The 24465-nt window shown below is 41.2% G+C and overlaps 1 protein-coding gene across 4 annotated transcripts in view; it reads right to left on the minus strand.

Moving 5' to 3' along the window:
* Window positions 1–24465, minus strand: part of LRGUK (leucine rich repeats and guanylate kinase domain containing) — a 114491-nt gene that overhangs the window by 70414 nt on the left and 19612 nt on the right. For all 4 annotated transcript variants that reach the window (XM_084787374.1, XM_084787375.1, XM_084787376.1 and 1 more), the window contains 2 exons: window positions 14948–15072; window positions 5454–5597 (listed from right to left, as the gene is read on the minus strand). In XM_084787374.1, the coding sequence (XP_084643500.1) occupies window positions 5454–5597; window positions 14948–15072 (269 nt within the window). The remainder of the gene's footprint in view (window positions 1–5453; window positions 5598–14947; window positions 15073–24465) is intronic.

The following is a 24465-nucleotide window of genomic DNA, read 5'->3' on the forward strand; positions in this document are numbered from 1 at the left end:
AGTGCGATATGGGAGCTACCCACTCTTAAAATTGTTTTTAAAAAACAGTGAATTTTTTAAAAGTTGAAGGTAATAACAACACAGGAAAATAGCGTAGATGAGCATCTATCAGATCCAGAATGGAAAAAGGATTTTTCAAAAAGATAAAAGTAATTAAGGAATATACTACAGAAAATGCCGACACATTCTATACATTATTTTAAATGTATAGCTAAAGTACCTTACATATAATAAGAAGCAAACTGCAATTGCCATAAAGAAATGCCATAAAGAGAATGGACTGGTAATTTTTAAAAACAAAATAAAATTTAACAAAAATGTTTAACCTCATTGACATTCAACAAAATTTATATAAAACACCAGTTTTCACTACCAGACTGACAATTTTTTTTAATGATCCTATTGACAAATGAACAGTCAGATAGGCCTACAATAAGTTATCCTAACTTCATAGCTGCGGTGGGAGGAGAAAGCATGGATGTTCAAAAAAGAAATCAATAAGCTTTATGGCACCCATTCCCAGTAATGGCATTTCCAAAAATCCATCATAAGGAAATAATAAAAAATGCATGTAACGATAGATTTATGGAGGAGGATATGTACTTCAACATTATTTTAACAGCAAGTTGTAAACACAACAAATTTCAATAAGTAAATAATTCAATAAATCCTGACATATCCATTAATAGATTATCTTATGCTATTAAATCAGATTTTTGAAATGTTGGGACAATTTGTTTTCTATATGGGAATTCAATGTCTATGGCACACTGCCTACCCCGCAAATCCTAGTTAGATTAAAGACTAAATAATGGGAAAAAAATTCAAAACTAGAAACTACCAAAAAAAAGCATGAGAATATTTTTAAAATTAAGATAAGGAAGATTTATTAAAACACACAAAAAATCAGCAATGACAAGAGATCACAGTTAAAAATAACTCCCAAGCCCCTGTCCATTCCCCAGACACACAGCACACACATACATGAGCCTCGCAGGCTCCATGACAACCCCAAACCTGGAGGCCCACAACACCAGGAGCTAATTCTTTCTGCTCTGAAGATGAGGCAAAAATGAAGGGCTGACGAGCCTGGGACTCCTTTGAAGGATCTAGAGGAGAACCTTCCTCGCCTCTCTCAGCTCCTGGTAAAGACAGACAGCCTTGATGCAAAGCAACAGATACCCAACCTCTATGTCTGCCTCCTGGCGGCCTAGAGAGATGAGTCAACGGTTAAGAGCACTGGCTGCTCTTTCAGAGGACACGAGTTCCATTCCCAGCTTCTCACATGGAGGCCTGAAACCATCCTAACACCAGCTCCAGAGGTTCTGATGTCCTCATCTGGCCTCTGGGAGCACCAAGCACACACATGGTACACAGACATAAAATAAACTAATAATTAAAAAACAAAACAAAACAAAACAAAACACTGGCTTTCAGGCCACTCTAATTCCATGATGGCCTCATCTTGAGATCATCAACTTCATCTGTAGATAGATATAACCTTTTATAAACAAGGTTACATCCATAGTTTCTGGAGGCCAGGCTTGGGCGTATCCTGGGTGGAGAATGTCACAGTTAACCCCTTCTACCTCACAGAATTAGCTTCCAAGAGAAGTTGCTCCACAGCCACACTTACTTGCGACAAGAGACATAGTGCAGGTCCCGGCACACCAGCTACACCCGAGTGGGATCCTGCCACTGAAACATTTAAGGAAAATGAACATCCTGCCTCAGCGTGATGCTGGTTAGTACCACTATCATGCAGTCACCTGTGTCGCCTGAGAGAGACCCTCTCCTCATCCACTACCTCTATTTCTGCCCCAGAGGGTTCTCTGGAATCTTCCTGCTTTCTTTACTACCTCTGCCTTACTGAAGACCATCTTCAGTAAAGCACCTGCGCTGTTCCCCTTTTCCCTGTCTTTACTCAGGAGGGAAACAGCTGAGCACCTGCCTGATATGTGGTCTTCCCAGACTTGCACTGCACCTCGAATACCACACACCCTTCAGAGGGGAGGGGCTGAGGGCTCTCGAGAGTCATGTTCTCATCCAGCAATCTTCTCAAGTGCCAATCATAAACCAAGCATTGCACGATTGGAACAAACAAACTCCACAAGGTCAAGGAGCTAACATCCTAGAGCAGTGTCTCTCGCCCTCCCACCTTTCATACAGTCCCTCATGCTGTGGTGACCTCAACCATAAAAATTATTTTCACTGCTACTCAATAACTGTAATTTTGCTACTGTTATAAGTAGTAAGTATCCTTGTTTTCTGATGGCCTTTGGTGACCCCCATGAAAGGGTCATTCGACCCCCAAATGGGTTGTGATCCACAGGTTGAGAACCACTGTCCTAGAGGGAAGGAAAATAACTCTTCAAAGTAGAAAAGTATAAGGCATGACATGATATAATCTGCAGCAGTACTAAGTACTCTAATGATGAAAAGCAGCGTGGAGGATAAAGACAGCAGGGAGAGCTGCTGGAGAGGCCGGATCTACGGAGCCCCTGCGGTAGACAGGAAGAAAATGATGACACTTCTGCCTTCCAAATCCCTAACCAGACAGCACGTGGCCCCATGCTCGCCCCTCGGCATACTGGGCTCTGCCCTGAGTTATGTGGACTGACCGTAACAGATTTTCCATCCTACGCTGATGGCCTCGTGATCTCAGGCAAGACCTTGACGTCTACAGCAGGCTTACTTCAGCTCCGTGGAGTGGTCCAACAAGTAGGCGTTTGTATGGGCCATGACTAAATGGAAAGTTATATTGAAAGCTCAAGAAGTCCTGGATAAACAACAAAGCAGCCTAAGAACCAAGGCTGGAAGTGAGGACCACTAGACTCTGCAGAGAACCAGGGGTCATTTCCGAATCTTTAGGACTGGATACGCTCAGGCCACCGAGCCGTGGCTGGCCCTTCTGGATGTAAAGACCATAAGCTTCCAAGGAGGCCTCCTTCTTGTTCGTATCCAACGGCAGGAGCGGAATAGAGACTGACTGTAATAGTGATGTGATCGTGACACCATCTCCAATAGCTCCACCTGGGCTGCCTCTGCTTCTGTGTTAGCCCCTGAATAACCCAGGAGCACCCCAAGATCATGTACCCAACCATTCTTCAAATCTAATGATTGGAAATCCAGAGAGAGATCAAGTCCACTTAACAGTCAACTCCCCACAAATTCTCTTGGATCATCCAAGGTGAACATAAGTACGAAACCAGGATCCAAGAAGGTTCAGGTAACGTCCTTTCACTGCTTGCCTGAGACATTGAAAAGAGTGCATCGCTGAACAACAACATGAAATCCTTGGCTGGTGTAATACATGCAGTAAACTTCAAACCCCTACCCAGATCTAGCCAATAGACAGGACATTCTCCACAGTTGAGTGGAGAGTGGGGTCTGACTTTCACACAACCTCTGGTGCCTCATATTTGACCATGTCTCCTGGATAGGGGGCCTGGTGGCACTCAGAGGAAGGATAGCAGGCTACTAAGAAGAGACTTGATACCCTATGAGCATATACAGGGGGAGGAGGTCCCCCTCGGTCACAGTCATAGGGGAGGGGAGTAAGGGGAAAATGGGAGGGAGGGAGGAATGGGAGGATACAAGGGATGGGATAACAATTTAGATATAATATGAATAAATTAATAAAATATAAAATAAAATTAACTCAAAAAAAAGAAGCATGAAATCCTTCACATTGGAACACACAGAGGAAGGGGATGCATGCTACCCTGACGAGAGCTAATAGGCTGTGGCCAGACAGTGGGGCAGGACGCCCCCGCCCCTTCAGAGGTCCAGGAGAGGGAAATAGGGCAGAAGAGGGAGGGAGGGTGGGAACAGGAAGATAAGAGTGAGGGTATAACAATCGGGATATAATGTGAAAAAAGTATAGTAAAATATACATTAAAACAAAATCTGAGCTATAAGCCAGGCACAGTGGTGTACACCTTTAATCCCAAAGGCAGACAGATCTATGAGTTTGAGGCCAGCTTGGTCTACAAAGCAAATTCCAGAACAGCCAGAGCTACATAGACAAACCCTGTGTTGAAAGACAACAGCGCTACCTACCTCTCCCCTACACACACACACACACACACACACACACACACACACACACACACACACACACAATCTCTGGGTATTAGCACCAAGATTCAGAAATAGCCTGAGTCACCCCTGACTGAATGTCCCGCTGCTGGGAGGGAACGGGAAGGTCATAATAGAATTGAAAGTTTGGGTCAAACTTTAAGTGCTAGCCACGGCTTGGAATGTCCCAGGGTGTGCGGAGTGGCTGCTGGCAGAGGCCTCCCTAAGCAGCAGACAGGAAGCGCTGGAGAAGGGCAGACATGTCTATGTGTATACACAGGTGTGACACTGATGAAATTGCTACCAAGAAAACAGTATTTCTAACATCAAATGTAATTGTAGAGGAAGCAGCATACCTACGCTGTGCTCCCTTTACAAACACATTTTCCATCCCTGGATCAGAGAGATACCAGCTATCCTGGAGAAACGCTTTATGGGCTTTTCAGATGGGTTCAAATAATCCAACATGCCCAGCAGGCAGCCAGGGAATCACCTTACTGTCAAAGGCTGATTTGCCAAAGATGTCCCCTGTAGGGCATGTGGCCACTTTTTTACAAAATGGAGTCTCTAACAGTTGACAATTACAACCTCCTTTCTTCATCTGAACACACCTCCTTTTTCTGTCAGCTTTTTCCAACACAGTTTAGAAAGTGACTTGAAAAGCAAGAGAGTTAGAAACTATGTACGAGGTGGTTCTGGACTCTCCATCTGGCTAAAGGAAGGAAGACGCACTCCAACTACAACACAGATTCCCAGCGTCTAAAGTCCAGGACAGAACAAGAGAGTAACAAGGACTTTTTGAAAAACACTGTTAACTCCAGGTAGTGGCATAAATCGATCTTTGGCTACACTGCTCTCCCTGGCTTCTAACTGAAGCTTTGTATGCTTTTTAACGGAGAGCCCCACAAGCCTCCCCCATCAGCGGTCATTTTTCTCTGAGTGTAGACAAGAGGAGATATCAGCTAGGGATTTTCTCTTGTCTCCTCTTGCTCGGACACTTCAAATACTCCTGATGCTCTCTATCTATAGAAAATGTTGCATGAACACAGCAAATTCGGAAATCCACACATGCCCGTGCGCGCGTGCGCGCGCGCACACACACACACAGACACACACACACAGACACACACACAGACACACACACACACACACACACACACACACACACACACACACACACACACACACGAAGATGGTCTGGATCTTTAAAACAATGTATCAAGAATCATCAAGTGTTTGAAGCTTGCTAGACCAGCATCCCTAAGAGGCCATTTCATGTACCATGCTTGAGAAAGTCAATACGGGGTCTCTGTGCCAAGCCTGCAGGGTGCCGGCTTCCTGAAACCACTGCAGCCATGCCCCGTGGTGCCTACCTTGTTGTCCTCGAGGGTGATTACTTCCAGGAGGTCATGGTTCTCCAAGCCCTGGAGGCTACTGATCTGATTGTGAGACAGATCCAGGTTCTGCAAGGTGTGCAGCTCCTCCAGGCCTGTGATGCTCTTGATCTGGTTGTTGCTCTAAAATGGATAAAATACAGTTTGCGTTTTAAAGCAATGCATAAGAAAACTTATAGTGGCAAATCCCCACATTTGGACGCGGGCCCTAAATTCTTTAAACACAAATAAACAAATAAGCTGTTTTTGCCCTACCCTCCCCCCATTTTCCATCATTCACCTATCTGAATGTCTACACAGATGACCAAGAAATTCCTAGTTTTTCTACCTGAAAGGCCAGAATATAGTGTTTTCATTTAGTATTTTAATATTTTCATCTTCGGAATAAACTTTTAAGTTAGTAGGAAAGCCAAGCGCTAACATAAGCTTTTATCAATGCACGCTATGATGTTAGTTCTTTGATTTCTTCAAATTACTTCATTTATTTCCCTTTCCTCTTTCTTACCCCCCCACCCCCGCAAGCCCTCCCATAAGCCTGTCCTTGCTCTCTTTCAAGTTTATGCCTCTTTTTTTCCATTAATTTTTACCACAAATGTGCTGCCTGGGAAGGGAATCTCAGCAAAAGATTGATGAGACTGGTTGCCTGTGGGCATGTCCGAGATGGATTGTATTGATTATGCCGATTGAGGCGGCAAACCCCATCCACTGTGGGCACCAGCATCCCCTAGGCAAAGGATCTGTACAAAGGGAAGCTGCGCACTCCTATGCATGCACTATTTCAGAGCTGAGTCCCGTGAGTCCCATTCGACGTGCTTCCTCCATCCCTGCTGTGGGGCCCTGCGGCCAGGAACTGTGAGCTGAAGAAACACCCCCTCCCTCGGGTTGCTTTGTCACAGTTGTTTATCAGTGGAGGTAGAAAAGACACTTACACACCTGAACCCTAAACATCTGTACAGCCTCATTTGGCTTCTAAAGACATGACCTGCATGCGTTCTTTTAGCACCATTACAGTAAGCTAGTACTGTACACACACTGTTTCCAAAAACATTCTAATGTGACATCGGTGGTGGTGGTTGACTTGGTAGAGCCCAGTTACCTCTGTGCTTATGCAGAACCTCCTCTTTAACCTGGGCCGGCCTATAATCACCCCCCTTACCCAAAGGCGTCTGACGGGAGTGTGTCGGTTCTAATTCTAACACGTGGGAAGACCGAGCTGCTTCTGCCTTCAGGTCCTAGACAGCATGTGAGGATGCTAGCCATTCTGCTGTGGAGAAGCCATCTGGACAGCTGAAACCACGTGGGGGAACACCCTGAGCCTAAATCGGGAGAGCACCTAGCCATCAAAGCACCTTCAGTAACTCGTACACGGGCACTTCTCAGACAGTGAGACCAGGAGGCGCATTCCCATGCTCCAGTGGTTGCCCACTTTCTCAGTCTCCGTACACCCACAGCAATAACAGTGATAATAGTAACTTTAATTTTTGAATATTGTCCAACACACTCCTTGGCTCCTTCACCTTAAGGAACAGGAAAAGGTCACAGTAAAACTTAACTTTTGGTTTGGGTCAAAAGTTTTCATAAATAATCATTTTAAATTTTAGTTAATATTATGTTTATCCTATCCTTAAAACATTCATGCCGGGTGTGGTGATGCGGAAGCTCGTGGATCTCTGTAAGCTCAAGGCCAGCCTGTCTACGTAGCAAGTTCCAGAACCACCAGAACTACATAGAAAGACCCCATTTCAAAAAACAAAAAGAAAACAAAACAAAAACCTTCAAAACTTTCAATATGAACTTAAGAACTGAAAATTTATATTATTGTATTCTCTTTAATCTAAATACTTTTACTAGTAAATGCTTATTGGCACTCTGAATAGCAAGAGCTCATTTTCATCCTATTTTTCATAAAATTTCATTTCAAGAATGAGCCAGATTTGTGCTCGCTGGCATAATTCTCTAGCTCCTTAAAATATCATAATAGAATGTTAATAATCTATAAAGGTAGACTGTAGTTCATGAGGGTTTATTACACTATTCTTTTTACCTTTATATGTTTGAAAAATAGTAATAAAATGGAAAAAAGACTCATAACCTTATTCACCAAAGTGAAATCAAATTTTCCTATTCAAAGTTCAGAAAAGTTATAAGAAGTGAAAAGTAATAGGAAAGACCACGCTGAGCTCACCACCACATCCATATCAATTTAATGTATTGAAATAAGGGCTCAATCTCCCATTCAAACACTGCCCACATATCACATTTATATACAGTACACTTCCCCCCAAAGGACTGTGAAGCATTTTCTGTATCTAGACAGATGTAATATTCTGCACGTCTCTGATGGCTTTCAAAGTTGTAGGTGATCCGGGCAGAGCGAGGCATAGAAAAGTTTAATTAGGCAGCCTATGGTCATAAGAGAGAGAGACTGAGAGAAGTGGAGAATCGCAGAAGGTCTGATTAAAAGCCAGGTAGGCAGGGCCTTTGTCCAGCACTGAGAACCCACAGGCTCACTCCGGGGCGTAGACATGAAGTTTCGGCATACAGCTCCCCCAGCCTCGCAGGGAACAGCAGAAAACCCACTTTTAGAGAAAAGCTCTTTGAAGTAAATTAAATAGTGAAACATTCCCCTCATTTACCAGTGTGTCAGGAAGAGCCAATTGGCTTTTGCCAAAGCAAAGTTTAAAGTCTGCAACGCATTGCCACTGTGTTCTAATAAGGATGGGATGGCCGCTGGCAAGCTGGGAGGTTCCTGTGCCAGCATTTGCAGGTCCCACAGAAGTGGAAGGCCAACTATTAGCGGGTGGCTTCTTCTTCTTAGTATGCTGTAAACTGAATTCTTGTCAATAGCTACATCAAATGATGTTTTTGATTCCACGACTTTAAAAATAAAGTCAAGAAAAACTAATGGAGCAAATGTGTGCCATGTTTTGGTTGTACATTTTATTCAATTGTCAAAAGGCAATTTTCCAATTCTCAAAATCTCAGTGAAAATGAGTAATAGTATTTATTCTCTGTGTTTTCTAGTCCACCTTGGGTGCAGGGACAGGAACAACCTATCCCATTTATTGGCAGAAAAAACAACAACAAACAAACATAAAGATGGCTAATGGCAGAAGGGTTATGTAGTTAATGCAACAGAATGAAAGTGGAATGTGCTGATTTAAATAATAATTGTCACTCCTTAAGCATACATGTCATTCCACTCACATTCTACTTGAAGCTGATAGGAATTGTCAGTAAGGACCCCACATGTGAAAGAGCCTGGGGTGGAGGCTCCCAGCTGCCATCAGGTGGCAGAGGCAAGAAGTTGAAGGCCAGCCTAGCCCACATAGCAAGTTCCAACCAAAACCCCAAATGACAAAATACAGCATGCACACACGCATGCGCACATGTACACACATGCACACACACACACACACACGCATGCACACATGCACACATGCGCACAGGTACACACATGCACACACACACACACGCATGCACACATGCACACATGCGCACAGGTACACACATGCACACACACACACACACATGCATGCACACACGCACACATTTGCACACATGTGCACACAGGTACACACACACACATACACACACACACCATGTGGTAGAGGGAGAGAAGAAGAATGAACGAGGAGGTAAAGAAGAAGGTAAATTTTTCAGAAATTTCAAAATGGTGAGCAAAATAACAATAGCTCTTTGGATTGTTGTAATTTTCCAATGTGATTTATTTTTGTGATATATTTATTTTATAACTTAAAGTTTTAAAATCTAATTTATTAGATCTACTTTTATTCATATTTTGCTAACATGCCTAAGCTGGCAGAAAACAAAAACCCTGAGGTGAATTATGAAACCTTCCTATGCTTGCCTGCCCTCTGCCCTCACTGAACGCCATGGACGGTTAGGAGAGTCTTTAGATAGTATTTTGAGCTTTATGAGGAAGAAAAATCACACAGATCCAAACACTGGTGATCTACGGCTGAGTAAAGAATGTGTGTGTGTGTAAAGGATGTGCACATGAGGCTGAATAAAGAATAAGTGTGTGTGTGTGTGTGTGTGTGTGTAAAAATGTGCACATGAGGCTGAATAAAGAATGTGTGTGTGTAAAGGATGTTCACAAGAGACTGAATAAAGAATTGTGTGTGTGTAAAGATGTGCACATGAGGCTGAATAAAGAGTGTGTGGTGTGTAAAGGATTGCACATGGGTCTGAATAAAGAATGTGTGTGTGTGTAAAGGATGTGCACATGAGGCTGAATAAAGAGTGTGTGGTGTGTAAAGGATTGCACATGGGTCTGAATAAAGAATGTGTGTGTGTGTAAAGGATGTGCACATGAGGCTGAATAAAGAGTGTGTGGTGTGTAAAGGATTGCACATGGGTCTGAATAAAGAATGTGTGTGTGTGTAAAGGATGTGCACATGAGGCTGAATAAAGAGTGTGTGGTGTGTAAAGGATTACACATGAGGCTGAATAAAGAATGTGTGTGTGTAAAGGATGTATACACAAGGCTAAATAAAGAATGTGTGTGTGTGTGTAAAGATGTGCACATGAGGCTGAATAAAGAGTGTGTGGTGTGTAAAGGATGTGCACATGAGGCTGCAGAGATGATCCAGCAGTTAAGAACACTGGCTACTTTTCTAGGTTCGATTCCCAGCACCTACATGATGGCTCACAACTGTCTAACTCCAGTTCCAGGGGATCCTACACACTCTTCTAGCTTCCCTGGGCACCAGGCATGGAAGTAGTACACAGACATTTGTGCAGGCAAAACATCCATATACACAAAATAAAAATATTTTTTAAATTAAAAAATGTAAACATAATCCAATATGTGATTTAATAGTTTAACAGTTTATGAGAGAGACATAAACATTAGTAAGATACAAGCCTCCATGAAATGCTCCCTGCCCACCCTCTGATGGGTGTAATAAGGGCCAACAGAGCCACTAATGAAGGCTGGTAGGGAAGAGAAAAGAAAAAAAGAAAAATCCTGTATATAAGCAACATTCGCACTCTCTCACACACACTAGTAACCCATACTGCTAATTTATAAACATTACATAAATCTTTGGGACTCTTGGAACTTGTTAGCAAATAGTCCCCATTTTCATTTGAGTTCTGGCCTTGTGACATGTCACGGGGCTTAAAAAGCTGCTTTTTTTGGGATACAGAATGACTCTTTCTGACTGGAACTATATATTTCTTCTCAGCACGACTTACAACTTCTAGAGCAGGAGACTAGCATGCATTTGTATAAATGGGCTGCCTGAGCTCAGTGCCTAGAAATCCTCTTGTGGTCCATGTGCATCCAATAAAGTGTGAGCAGCAACAAACATGCTTACTATGCCCAAACATTATTTTCACCAATAAAATATATATTAAGAACTACTTGTTAAAATATATCTTTTTTCCATGGACTAAAGCTGGACTTCAACAACAACAAAAATAACAAAAAGCCTACATATGCACATGGAAACTAAACAACTCTCTACTTAATGACAATTGGGTCAGGGAAAAAAGAAAGAAATTAAAATTAAAGACTTCCTAAAATTCAATGAAAATAAAGGAACATACCCAAATTTATGAGACACATGGAAAGCAGTGCTAAGAGGAAAATTCATAGTAGTAAGTGCCTTCATTTAAAAAACTGGAAACATCTCATATAGGCAACTTAACTGACACATCTGGAAGCCCTAGAGAAAAAAGAAGTAGAAACACTCAAAAGAAGTAGATGTTTGGAAATAACTAAACTCAGGCTGAAATCAATAAATTAGAAACAAAGAGAACAATTCAAAGAATCACCAAAACCAAGAGCTGGTTCTTTGAGAAAATCAACAAGATAGATAAACCATTAGCCAAACTAACTAAAAGGCAGAGAGACACTATCCGAATCACCAAAATCAGAAATGAAAAGAAAGACATAACAACAGACACTGAAGAAATATAAAGAATCATGAGGTCCTACTTCTAAGGCTTGTATGCCACAACATTTGAAAATCTAAGGAAATGGACAATTTTCTTGATTATTTCCACATGCCAAAGTTGAATCAAGATCAGATAAACAAATTATATAGTCCTATTTCTCCTACAGAAACAGAAGCAGTCATTAATAGTCTCCCAACCAAAAAAAGCCCAAGGCCAGGTGGTTTCAGTGCAGAATTCTATCAAAACTTCAAAGAAGAGCTAATACCAATACTCTTCACGCTACTCCACAAGATAGAAAAGGATGGAACATTACCAAACTCCTTCTATGAGGCCACAGTCACTTTGATACCTAAACCTCACAAAGACCCAACCAAGAAAGAGAATTTCAAACCAATTTCTCTTATGAACATTGATGCACAACTACTCAATAAAATACTTCAAAATCTAATCCAAGAACACATCAAAGATATCATTCACTATTCCAAGTAAGCGTCATTGCAGGCATGTAGGGATGTTTCAATATACGGAAATACATCAATACAATCCACCATATAAACAAACTGAAGGAAATAAACCACATGATTATCTCCTTAGATGCCAAAAAAGCATTCAACAAAATCCAACACTCACTCATGTTTAAAGTTTTGGAAAGATCAGGAATACAAGGCACATCCCTAAACATAATAAAGGCTATATACAGCAAGCCAATAGCCAACATCAAATTAAATGGAGAGAAACTCAAGGAAATTCCTCTAAAATCAGGGACCAGACAAAGCTGCCCACTTTCTTCATAAGTCTTTAATATAGTTCTTGAAGTTCTAGCCAGAGCAATAAGACAACAAAAGGAAATCAAGGGGATACTAATGGGAAAGAAGGAAGTCAAATTATCCTCTATTCACAGATGATATGGTACTGTACATAAGTAACCCCCAAAATTCCACCAGAGAACTCCTACAACTGATAAACACCTTCAGCAAAGTCGCTGGATACAAAATTAACTTTAAAAAAAATCAGCAGCCTTCCATTATACAAATGACAAGCATGCTGAGAAAGAAATTAGGGAAACTACACCCTTTACGATAGCCACACACTATAAGGTATCTAGGAATAACACTAACCAAGAAAATGAAAGACTTGTTTGAAAAAAAACTTCAACTCTCTGAAGAAGGAGATTGAAGAAGACATCAGAAGATGGAAAGATTTCCCTTGTTCTTGGATAGGAAGAGTTAACACAGTAAAAATGGCCATCTTACCAAAGGCAATTTACAGATTCAATGCAATCTCTATTAAAATACCTATACAATTTTTAAAGACATTGAAAAATCAATTCTCAATTTCATATGGAAAAACAAAAAACCCAGAATAGCTAAAGCAATCCTATAAAATAAAAGATCCTCTGGAGGAATCTCCATTCCAGATCTCAAGCTGTATTATAGAGCAACAGTAATTAAAACAGCATGGTACTGGCATAGCAACAGGCTGGTTGACCAATGGAATCAAATTGAAGACCCAGAAATAAACCTAAACACATTTGGACACTTGATTTTTGACAAAAAACAAAAAGAAAAAACAAAAAACACCGCCAAATCTATTCAATAGGAAAAGGATATAATCTTCAACAAATGGTGCTGGTCTAATTGGATGTCTACATGTGGAAAGATGCAAGTAGATCCATATTTATCACCATGCACAAGACTCAAGTCCAAGTGGATTAAAGACCTCAATATAAAACACCACACATTAAATCTGTTAGAAAAAAGTGGGGAAGAACCTGGAACACATTGGCACAGGAGACAACTTCCTGAATAGAACACCAACAGCCCAGGCTCTAAGGTCAACAATTAATAAATGGGACCTCATGAGGCTGAGAAGCTTCTGTAAGGCAGAAGACACTGTCAACAGAACAAAGCAACAGTCTATGAACTGGGAAAAGATCTTCACCAACCCTACATCTGACAAAGGGCTAATATCCAAAATATATAAAGAACTCAAGAAGTTAAACACCACCAAACCAAATAACCCAATTAAGAAATGGGGCTCAGAATTAAAAAGAGAATTCTCAACAGAGGAACATCGAATGGCTGAGAAACACTTAAAGAAATGCTCAATATCCATAGTCATCAGAGAAATGCAAATCAAAATGACTCTGAGATTCTATCTTACACCCATCAGAATAGCTAAGATAAAAAACTCAAATGATAGTACAGGCTGGCGAGGCTGTGGAGAAAGGGGAACATTCCTTCATTACTGGTGGGAGTGCAAACTTGTACAACCACTTTGGAAATCTACCTGGCCCTTTCTCAGAAAACTGGGAATAGGGCTACCTCAAGATCCAAGTTTTTCATTCCTTGGAATATACCCAGAAGATGCTTCACCATGCAACAAGGACATATGCTCAACTATGTTCATAGCAGCCTTATTCATAATAGCCAGTCTGGAAACAACCTAAATGTCCCTTGGTCAAAGACTAGATAAAGAAACTGTGGTACATTTACACTATGGAATACTGCTCAGTTATGAAAAACAAAGAAATCCTGAAATTTGTAGTCAAATGGGTGGAATTAGAAATGATCATACTGAGTGAGTTAAGCCAGACTCAGAAAGATTCACGTGGTATATACTCACTTATAATTGGACACTAGCTCAAAACGGATGTCCCATGAAAGTCTTCCCTTACCAGGAGACTGGGATAGAAGTGAGGACATCCTATTGGGACTCTAGGTGAGAGAAGTATGGGAGAATGGGGAAATAGAAGGACCCAGAGGGTCCTAGACACCTTCAAGAAGAACATCATGATAGATGGATCTGGACCCAGGGGTGTCTACTTAAACTACTGCACCAACCAAGGACAATACATGCAATAAACATTGAACCCCTACTCAGATCTAGCCAGTGGACAGGACATTCTCCACAGCTGTGTGGAGAGCTGGGACTGACTCTGACATGAACTCTGGTGCCCCATATTTGACCACTTCCCCTTGGTGGGGAGGCCTGGTGGCACTCAGAGAAAGGATAAGCTGGCTACCAAGATGAGACCTGATAGGTTGTGACCATATGGTGGGGGAGGAGGTCCTCTTCTGTCACAGACCTAGGGGAGAGAAATAGGGTGAAAGACAGAGGGAGAGAGGAACAAGAGGATACAAGTGATGGGATAACAATTGAGATGTAATCTGAATAAATTAATAAAAATTAAATGTATATATTTATATATCTTCTTTCACACCACAGAAACTTGTCTAAATTTTTTTATTTGGATACCAAATTTGAAACTGGCTTTACTTAAACATGGGCTATTGATCACACACACATGCGCGAGAGAGGGGGGGGAGAGAAGAAGAAGAAGGAGAAGGAGAAGAAGAAGAAGAAGAAGAAGAAGAAGAAGAAGAAGAAGAAGAAGAAGAAGAAGAAGAGAGAGAGAGAGAGAAGGGGGGCAGGCTTGCACACCAGATACCATAAGGAGCAAAGAAAGTTTCTAAGTAGTCACAATTCCACTTCTTAAACAGTATGCGTTACTTCTACAAAGAATGATACCGTGTTGGACTCACCAAACAGAGCACTTTGATGGGTAACGTGCCTAAGCCGTTAATTATCGTGATCTTGTTGCCAGCCAGACTAAGGTGGGTCAGGCTGACACAGTTCTCCAGCCCACTGATTTCTTCTATCTCGTTGTCTGTGTACAATGACTACGTTTAAGGAAAATTTTTTTCAAAGTCTTTGGAAAGGTTTTTTTAATTATATACAATAGATTATATGCAATTATATATAACATATACTATACATGGTTATTACATATATGATATAATATATAATCAGTATATCGGTGCTGAGCCAGGGAGCTCAGCATTTCCCTAGGACCCATATGGTGGATGGAGAGAACCAATTTCTAAAAATGGTTCTCTGATCTTCACAAAAGTACCTTAGCAAATATACACACATGTGCGTGCACACACACAAAATAAAATCAGTGTTACAAATTATCACTAGAAAAATCAGACAAGAATTTAAATAAACTCCCCATAGAGGATGAACCCTAAATCTTGATGTGTTTTTCACATAGGATAAAACATCAATTCTATAAAACGTTGAAGGTATAGATAGCATTTGTTTACACATGTGGCTCATTTAATACTATGGAAGCAAACAGCAGTTTGGAGCTGCTTCCTGGGTGGTCCCTTTCTTGGTTAGTTAATGATCTCTTTGAGCAACTCATGTGGCTCCCCAAAGGCAGGAATTTGAAAGACAATCATTCTACAGAAGCAATGTGCCAGGGCGTTATCATCTTATAGACGTCCTCAAGAGCAAATGGGAAGACCAACACTCTCTCACAGTGGGGAGCAGCCCTTTCTTCCCATTCGTATTGGCTTCATTCAAATGGGGAAAGCTGGAAGTCTGCTCTAATAAAACCATTTGTTGTTTCTGTTCTCATAGATCACAGTTTAAGTGTTCCCTGTGTCCCAGGCTTGCAGTCAGCTCAAACTGCAATTCCAAAGCTAAGTGTTCTACTCAGCCTCTTCTGGCCTCAAACTGCCTGACTAGTTCCCAGGGATAAATACCACTGCTCCATCGGAGACCAGCTTTCCCTCCCAGGTAGCCTGTAACACCACCATTTTCTCATGGTCTTCACAGCATCTAATTTAATCATCAAGACCTGGCATTATTGCTTTAAAACATGTCTTTAACTCTTTTTTATATTCATTGTCAACTTAACTCACCTTTAGCATCATTTGGTTCCTTTAATATCCATTATGTTCTCTCTCAAGTCTCTTTCATGCTAAAGTCAGGTTAACTGTTTCAAAATGTTGATTGGATATCCTGTTTAATTTTTAAAATTCTCATAGAGGGAGCAGAAATGGTGACTTACTGATTAAGAATACGTAGTGCTTTTGCAGATGACCTGAGTTTGGATGCCAGTACCCACTTTAGGCAGTTCACAATTATCTGTAACTCCAGCACCAAGAAATCTGATGCCCTTTTTAGGCCTCCAAGGTTTTCTGTACTCATGTGCACATAACCACACACATACATACATATACATAAATAATTTTTAATTGAAAGAATAAATTCTAAACTCTTAACTGCCTTACATACCCCTTCACTATGAGATTTTTGCATTTGTATTATATTTGTAACAAGTTGGTATGAGGCTAGGAGTTAAGTCATAGGAAAAAATAAATAAAAATTGAGGGTGAAACTGGAGCAATAATGGCACAACCATTATGGGAGCAACTAACTGTCTCTGCATTCAAGGCACAGGCGAGAACTCATACCTGGTACCACAAACTTGATTGAAAACCGAAGACTGGAGAGGGCCCCAAGGAAACTTAACTCTTGTTGCTTAGCTAAATTGGCACAGAATCAAATTTCCTTCAAATATTTACATTTATGTCCATAAACAAATGAACTTTCAGTCTTAGTAAGATAAGCTCCTTTTTGCAGTGAATTATTATGAACACAGAGACTCATGGATGTTCAAAGTGATGAAAATAAGTGATGGTTGAGTCCTCAACCCTAAAAGGGACATTTAAGGCACCCCTCTATGACTTGGTAAGCCCCATGGAAGAAGCAGTAGAAATAATGTGAGAGTTGAAAGATAGGGAGAAGGGCTACAAAATGCTGCCTTCTGGTAATAACACAGCCATTACAATGACAATCTCACAGTAGCTGTTTTAGCCTGCACTGAGCTGCATAAGACTGCCCTTGTCATAGGGGAGACTTAACAACAGACACTGAATCAATAGGTCCTACTTTAAAAGCCTATATGCCACAAAATTTGAAAATCTAAAAGAAATGGAGAATTTTTTTGATAGATTCCACTTGTCAAAGTTGAGCTAAGATCAGGTAAACAAATTAAACAGTCCTATTTCTCCTATAGAAATAGAAACAGTCATCAAAGTCTCACAACAACAACAATAACAACAACAACAACAAAAGACCAGGACCAGATGGTTTCAGCAAGAATTCTCCCAGACCTTCAAAGATGAGCTAATACCTATATTCTTCGAGCTACTCCACAAAATAGAAATGGAAAGGCATTACTGAATTCATTCTATGAGGCCACAGTCAATTTGATGCCTAAGCCTCACAAAGACCCAACAAAGAAGAGAACTTCAAACCAATTTCTCTTATGAACATTGATGCAAAATTACTCAATAAAATACTCACAAACCAAATCCAAGAACACATCAAAAACATCATTCACCATGACCAATTAAGTCTTCATCCCAGTCATGCAGGGATGGTTCAATATATGGAAATCCATCAACGCAATCCACCATATAAACAAACTGAAAGGAAAAAAAACACATGATCATCTCCTTAGATGCCGAAAAAAGCATTTGACAAAATCCAACACCCATTCATGTTTAAAGTCTTGGAAAGATCAGGAATACAAGACACATACCTAAACATAATAAAGGCTATATACAGCAAACCAATAGCCAACATCAAATTAAATGGAGAGAAACCCAAGGAAATTCCACTAAAATCAGGGACCAGACAAGGCTGTCCACTTTCTCCATATCTCTTCAATATAGTAGTTGAAGTTCTAGTTAGAGCAATAAGACAACAAAAGGAAATCAAGGGGATACAAATGGGAAAGGAGGAACTCAAATTATCCTCTATTCACAGATGATATGATACTGTACATAAGTAACCCCCCAAATTCCACCAAAGAACTCCTACAACTGATAAACACCTTCAGCAAAGTGGCTGGATACAAAATTAACTCAAAAAAGTCAGTAGCCCTCCTGTATACAAATGACAAGTATACTGAGAAAGAAATTAGAGAAGCCACACCCTTCACAATAGCCACAAATAATATAAAGTATTTTGGTGTAATTCTAACCAAACAAGTGAAAGACTTGTATGAGAAAAAAAAACCTTCAAGTCTCTGAAAAGAGAAATTGAAGAAGACATCAGAAGATGGAAAGATCTCCTTTGTTCCTGGATCATAAGAATCAGCATAGTTAAAATGGCCATCTTACCAAAGGCAATGTACAGATTCAATGCAATCAAAATACCTACACAATGTTTAAAGACCTTGAAAGAAGAAATACAGAATAGCTAAAACAATCCTGTACAATAAAAGATCCTCCAGAGGAATCACCATCCCTGATCTCAAGCTGTATTATACAGCAAGAGTAATTAAAACAGCACGGTACTGGCATAGAAATAGGCTGGTTATGAATCAAATTGAAGATGCAGAAATAAATCCACACACCTATGGAGACTTGTTTTTTGACAAAGAAGCCAAATCCATACAATGGAGAAAAAAAATAGAAAGATCGCATCTTCAACAAATGGTGCTGTTCTAACTGGATGGCTACATGTAAAAAAAAAATACAAGTAGATCCATATTTACACCATGCACAAGACTCAAGTCCAAGTGTACTGAAGACCTCAACATAAAACCAGATACACTGGTTTTAGAAGAAGTGGGGAAGAGCCTTGAATTCATTGGCGCAGGAGACAATTTCCTGAACAGAACACCAACAGCCCAGGCTATAAAGTCAACAACTAATAAATGGGATCTCATGAAACTGAAAATCTTCTGTAAGGCAAAGAATACTGTCAACAAAACAAAATGACAGCCTATAGAATGGGAAAAGATCTTCACCAATCCTTCATCTGACAAAGGGCTAATATCCAAAATATATAAAGAACTCAAGAAGTTAAACACCACCAAACCAAATAACCCAATTAAGAAATGGAGTTCAGAGCTAAAAAGAGAATTCTCAACAAAGGAATATTGAATGGCTGAGAAACACTTAAAGAAATGTACCATGTCCTTAGTCATCAGAGAAACACAAATCAAAATAACTCTGAGATTCCATCTTACACCCATCAGAATGGCTAAGATAAAAACTTCAAGTGATAGCACATGCTGGCGAGGATGTGGAGAAAGGGGAACACTCTTTCATTGTTGGTAGGAGTGCAAACTTGTACAACCACATTGGAAATCAATCTAGTGCTTTCTCAGAAAATTGAGAATAATGTTACCTCAAGACCCAGCTAATGTACATCTTGGCATATACCCAAAAGATGCTCCACAACACAAGGACAGTTGCTCAACTATGTCACAGTAGCCTTATTCATAATAGCCAGAATCTGGAAACAACCTAGAGGTCTCTCAATTGAACAATGGATAAAGAAACTGTTAAATACACAATGGAATACTACTCAGCTATTAAAAATAAGGAAATCTTGAAATTTGCAGGCAAATGGATAGAACTAGAAATGATTGTCCTGAGTGAGGTAACCCAGACCCAGAAAGATACACATGGTATAGTCTCACTTATAAGTGGATATTAGGCCAACATGGATGTCCTCTGAGAGTCTTCACTCAGCCTGGGATCAGGACAGATGCTGGGACTCACTCTTGGACTCCAGGTGAGAGTGGTATGGAAGCATAGGGAGACAGAAGGACCCAGAGGGTCCAGAAGCCTCACAAGGAGACCATCAAGGCTGGCGGATCTGGACCCGGGGGGTGGAAGGCTGCACAAACTGCTGTACCAACCAAGGACAATGCACACAGTAAACCTAGCCTCCATATTCAGATTTAGCCAACGGACAGGTCATTCTCCATAGTTGTGAGGAAAGTGGGGACTTCCTGTGACATGAACTCTGGTACCCCCTATTTGTCTGCTTCTCCTTGGTGGGGAGGCCTGGTGGGCACTCAAAGAATGGAGAAGCAGGCTATCTAGATGAGACCTGATAGGCTGTGGTCATACAGTGGGGGAGGAGGTTCCCTTCTTTCAGAGGTCTAGGCGAGGGGTATAGGGCAAAAGAGGAGGGAGATGGAAAGATACAAGTAAGGAGATAACAATCAAGATGTAATCTGAATAAATTATTTTAAAAAGAACAGAAAAGAAAAAGATTGACCTGTCAACAGTCAAGATGAAGAAGGCAATCATGGGACCCTATTCCATCTCTTAAACTATTAGATACTGATATACTTTGGGTACTGGTGAGCCATCAGGCTCTAAGGGATAATTTAAACCCATGGTCACACAGCCCTTGTTAAACTCCATGAATCACAAAACAAAACAAAAAGACATAACTGTAGAGAGGAGGCCTGTGGGGAAGAGAGGGTGTGACAGGGTGGGATGAAGGCGAGACAAGAGGGAGCAAGGATAAGAACAGCCAAAATACATCATATGCATGTGGAAACTGTCAAAGATCAAGTTTAATTGTTTTTAAAAGGGTATGAATGAGCTATTCTTCAAATTATAAGGCACTAATATCATCACTAAATTACAGTCTCAGGAAGCCAAGGAATCACGTCCTCTAACTCTTAGCATGGAAACAGCTATGTCAAGGCTGGAAGGAATCAAAAAAAGAGCTGGACTAGAGAAAGAAATAAGAAATTAAAAAAAAAACTGAAGATAGGTTACCAAATGTAGCAGAAATTTCTAGAAATTTTGGTTCCAGATTCCACCCATAGGCAGAAACAGTTTTGTTGTGGTCAATATGCCATTTCAAATCTCCTCTGAACAAGGTCTCTGCCAGAACAACCATACAAACAGATATTTACTCACAAACTCTATCTTTCAGAACCCTTTGGGCTGCCTAAACAATGATTTTGGAAATAGAACAAAGGCCAGCTCTTTGCAGATATGGACTATCATGAAAGATGAACTTGATATATAGGAAGTAAGAGATTAAATTAGTTCTTAGAGCTGCGCATGAAATAGCTATGCAGCAAGCAATCTTTGGCAATGAAAATTCAGCCATGAAAACTTCAAATAGGCATTTGCTCAGTGTCAGAGAGAGCAAAGTATCTAAGCTCTGCATCAGAACACCAGTGTCCTGGAAGCTCTAGTCCCACCATGAGGAAGATGCTCCGAATACCAGCAGAATGCACTGGACACAGTGGGCAGCTGCCAGAACAGTCTCCTGAAAGCAGGCAAGCCTGAGGGGCTGGGAGACAGGAATCCTAACAGTGACGGTGAAGTCAGGGACCGGAAGTTTGTTTCTGAGACCTCAGAGGCTGCCTCAGCTCCTTGGTGTCTCCAGCTTCCTCTTTACTGGTTTTTGCTTTTTAAATGTGAACTGGGGGGGAAAGAACAGAGGAGAAATGCAGGTGCCTTATTGCAATCACAGCCCAGGCTCCAGCAGATCCCATTCTGGTTGCAAAGAGGAAGGAATTTAACCAGCACCCCTGTTGAGAACAGTGCTCAATTCCTACCATTTCCTCCCTCCTCCAAATTCTCTCACACACACACCCCTTGACACTGAAGGACTTTTGGGTACCACCATAGGCTAGGCTCGCAGGTAAAGGATATTATACTGGCCCTGCATTTGTGTAGATTCCACACCCTTGCCTTCAGTCAACCAAGCACATGATGAAAACACTTGATGCAAAAAGCATGCAGCTGCACCAGAGTCATATAGACTCTCCCCTTGCCATTACTCCCTAACAATATGGCGGAACAACGTTTGAGTCAGCACCTGACTCGCTATGTACAACATCTAACTCGTTGTATACATTGAGCATCCTTGGCTGGAGCATCGAGGAGTCCTGCAACGCGTTCCCAGGAACGACCACATCCTCTACCTTGCCGCCCCGCTTCCTCCCCCTGCTCACTCCAACACTGTGCGTCGCTGCCAGTGGTAATTCCAGTCAGAACCCATGCCTGGGTTGGGAGGAGCTCTGAGTTCCCAGTTAGCCATACTTTCCCAGCTTGAGCGCCTGCGGCTCTCTCATCTCCCATTATCTTAAGACCCTTCGCGGAGTGTACCTTGCCCTTCCTCCTAACAGTATTAGTTAATGTTCTCGCTGTGGTCTCGCGAGTTGCTGATAAGAAGTAGTACAATCTGATAAGTCACTGAACTATCCCGGTGAATTAGCCAACTGGAGTAATCCTCTTAGGTGTGTTACAGCATTAACGGAGGGCTATCAGGAGAGAGGCTCCAAGAACTCAGAAGCATCACCATGTTGCTCTCCAGTTCCGAAGTTTTACCATTTTTGTGAGTAAATCATTTCCAGTGGAAATTTTGATTGTTATGGAAGCCAGGTGAAGGAACCCTGTGGCAGTTAAGCACAACTTTATAGCCGAGGTCTAGGGAACCCAACAATATATTTTTTTACATTTTGGCAGTGCTGTCAGAAGTTCATAAACGTTTGATATGAATTATTCACCAGTTCAGCATTCGCTGTTATTCATTTGTCTACAGCCATAAAATATGGTTTGGGGTATACAGAAAACAGTTACTGAGAAATAATGCCAAAATCCATCACGGTTCTCTTAGTGGAGAGAACGGTGAGGATGACTTTAATCACAACCAGTCCTATTAGGTCTCTATCACCTTACCAGTGAAAAATGGTCTGTGCCACCAGAGTGAGCCTCGAGGAGCAAGGAAATATGCATACAGCTTAAGTGGCGGCGCTGTAAAAGTCGTAATTGCTCAATGGATCGCAACGTGGGCAAACCAATAGGATTCAGGAGAGTGACCTCAGGCCAGCTGTTTACCAGGCAGCTCCAGCAAGGTGTTGACCTTCCCTGGGTCGCTGGCTCCTTTTCCATAAAATACATAGAACGTTGATTAGTGCTGGATGGCCTCTAAAATCTTGTCTACATGTTAAGTTCTACAAATTGTGTTTTTAATTTATCAGCAACCAGTCAATGCTTGTAAGGTAAAGATTAAACTACATCTTTACTTGATAATAAATACATTTATTTTACCTTCACTAAGTTTCTCACTTTGTAATTTAGGATGATTATCAATTAATCATCAATTATCTACACAGGGAGGGACAAAACAATCTAATATGACAAAATGAAAAATTGACACCTTATAGTTATCAGTGTAGTACAAGATAATATAACCTATAATCACTTTATATTACAAGCATAGTTGGTTTAAACTATTTTCAATGACTCAATTAAGAATTTCCAGGGTCTGCCGGGCGTGGTGGCACACGCCTTTAATCCCAGCACTCGGGAGGCAGAGATAGGCGGATTGCTGTGAGTTCGAGGCCAGCCTGGACTACAAAGCGAGTCTAGGACAGCCAAGACTACACAGAGAAACCCTGTCTCGAAAAAAAAAAAAAAAAGAATTTCCAGGGTTTGGGGCTTAAGAGATGGCTCGGCGGTTAAGAATATGTACTGCTCTCGCAGGGGACCTGAGTTGGTTCCCAGCACCCACACTGGGCAGCTCACAACTGCCCGTGACTCCAGTTCCAGGGGGCCAACGCTGTCTTCTAGTCTCTGTGGATATTGCACACATGTGATGCACAAATGGAAAAGCCGATGCACTCATTCACATGCATACACAAGTAAAAATAAATGAAAAGGAATCCAGTTTTTAATTCTTCAGTAGAATGGACTATTAAGCTTAGTTTTACTTTTAAAAATATAAGGGTGCTGGGATTTTTGGCTTTGTTGTAAAAAAGTAGCCTAACAAGTATAAGACAATGAGTCCGGTTCTAAAGCGCGCGCTCACAACCATTTGCTGTTCTAACTCCAGGGGCTCTGCCCCCCTCTTCTGACCTCAACAGGCACTATGTGTGCACACCATGCACATACACGCAGGCAGAATATTCACAAACATAAAATAAGGTCTACACAATTGAAAGTATTTATCTCTGTTGAAACCCATTGGTATATTTCATCCACTTTCACTACTGTCACATTTGCTATTACCTGACAGTAGCATAATTTATTTACATCTTCTCTCATTGATGAACAGTTGGTGTGTCTTCATTTTTACTATTGCAGCCAACAGCTCACAATAAGCACGTTCTGCAAGCCTCCGGGCACACATGTGATAAACTCAGCCGAAGCCAGAGTTGCCAGGTCACAGTGAGTGTGGACACTCACCCTTATAAGAGAACGTAAAGCTGTTCTCGCAGAGTGGCTGAACCAATTTCATGAGCGCAAAGAAGTTACAAAGAGATCCCCTCGATCTGCGTGCTTCCCAGCAGCTGGCATGTTAGACTCGTGTGCTTGAAATACTTTTGGTGAGAATGCACTCAGAGAAACCTCTTTATTTCTAGCATCCTGAATTGTGTTGTGAAAGAGTACTGGGTTTGGGAGCTGGAAAGAGGGCCAAAGGCACCTGT

Source organism: Acomys minous (assembly GCF_964271855.1).
Source record: "Acomys minous genome assembly, chromosome: 6".
In the NCBI taxonomy this organism is placed as follows: Eukaryota; Metazoa; Chordata; class Mammalia; order Rodentia; family Muridae; genus Acomys; species Acomys minous.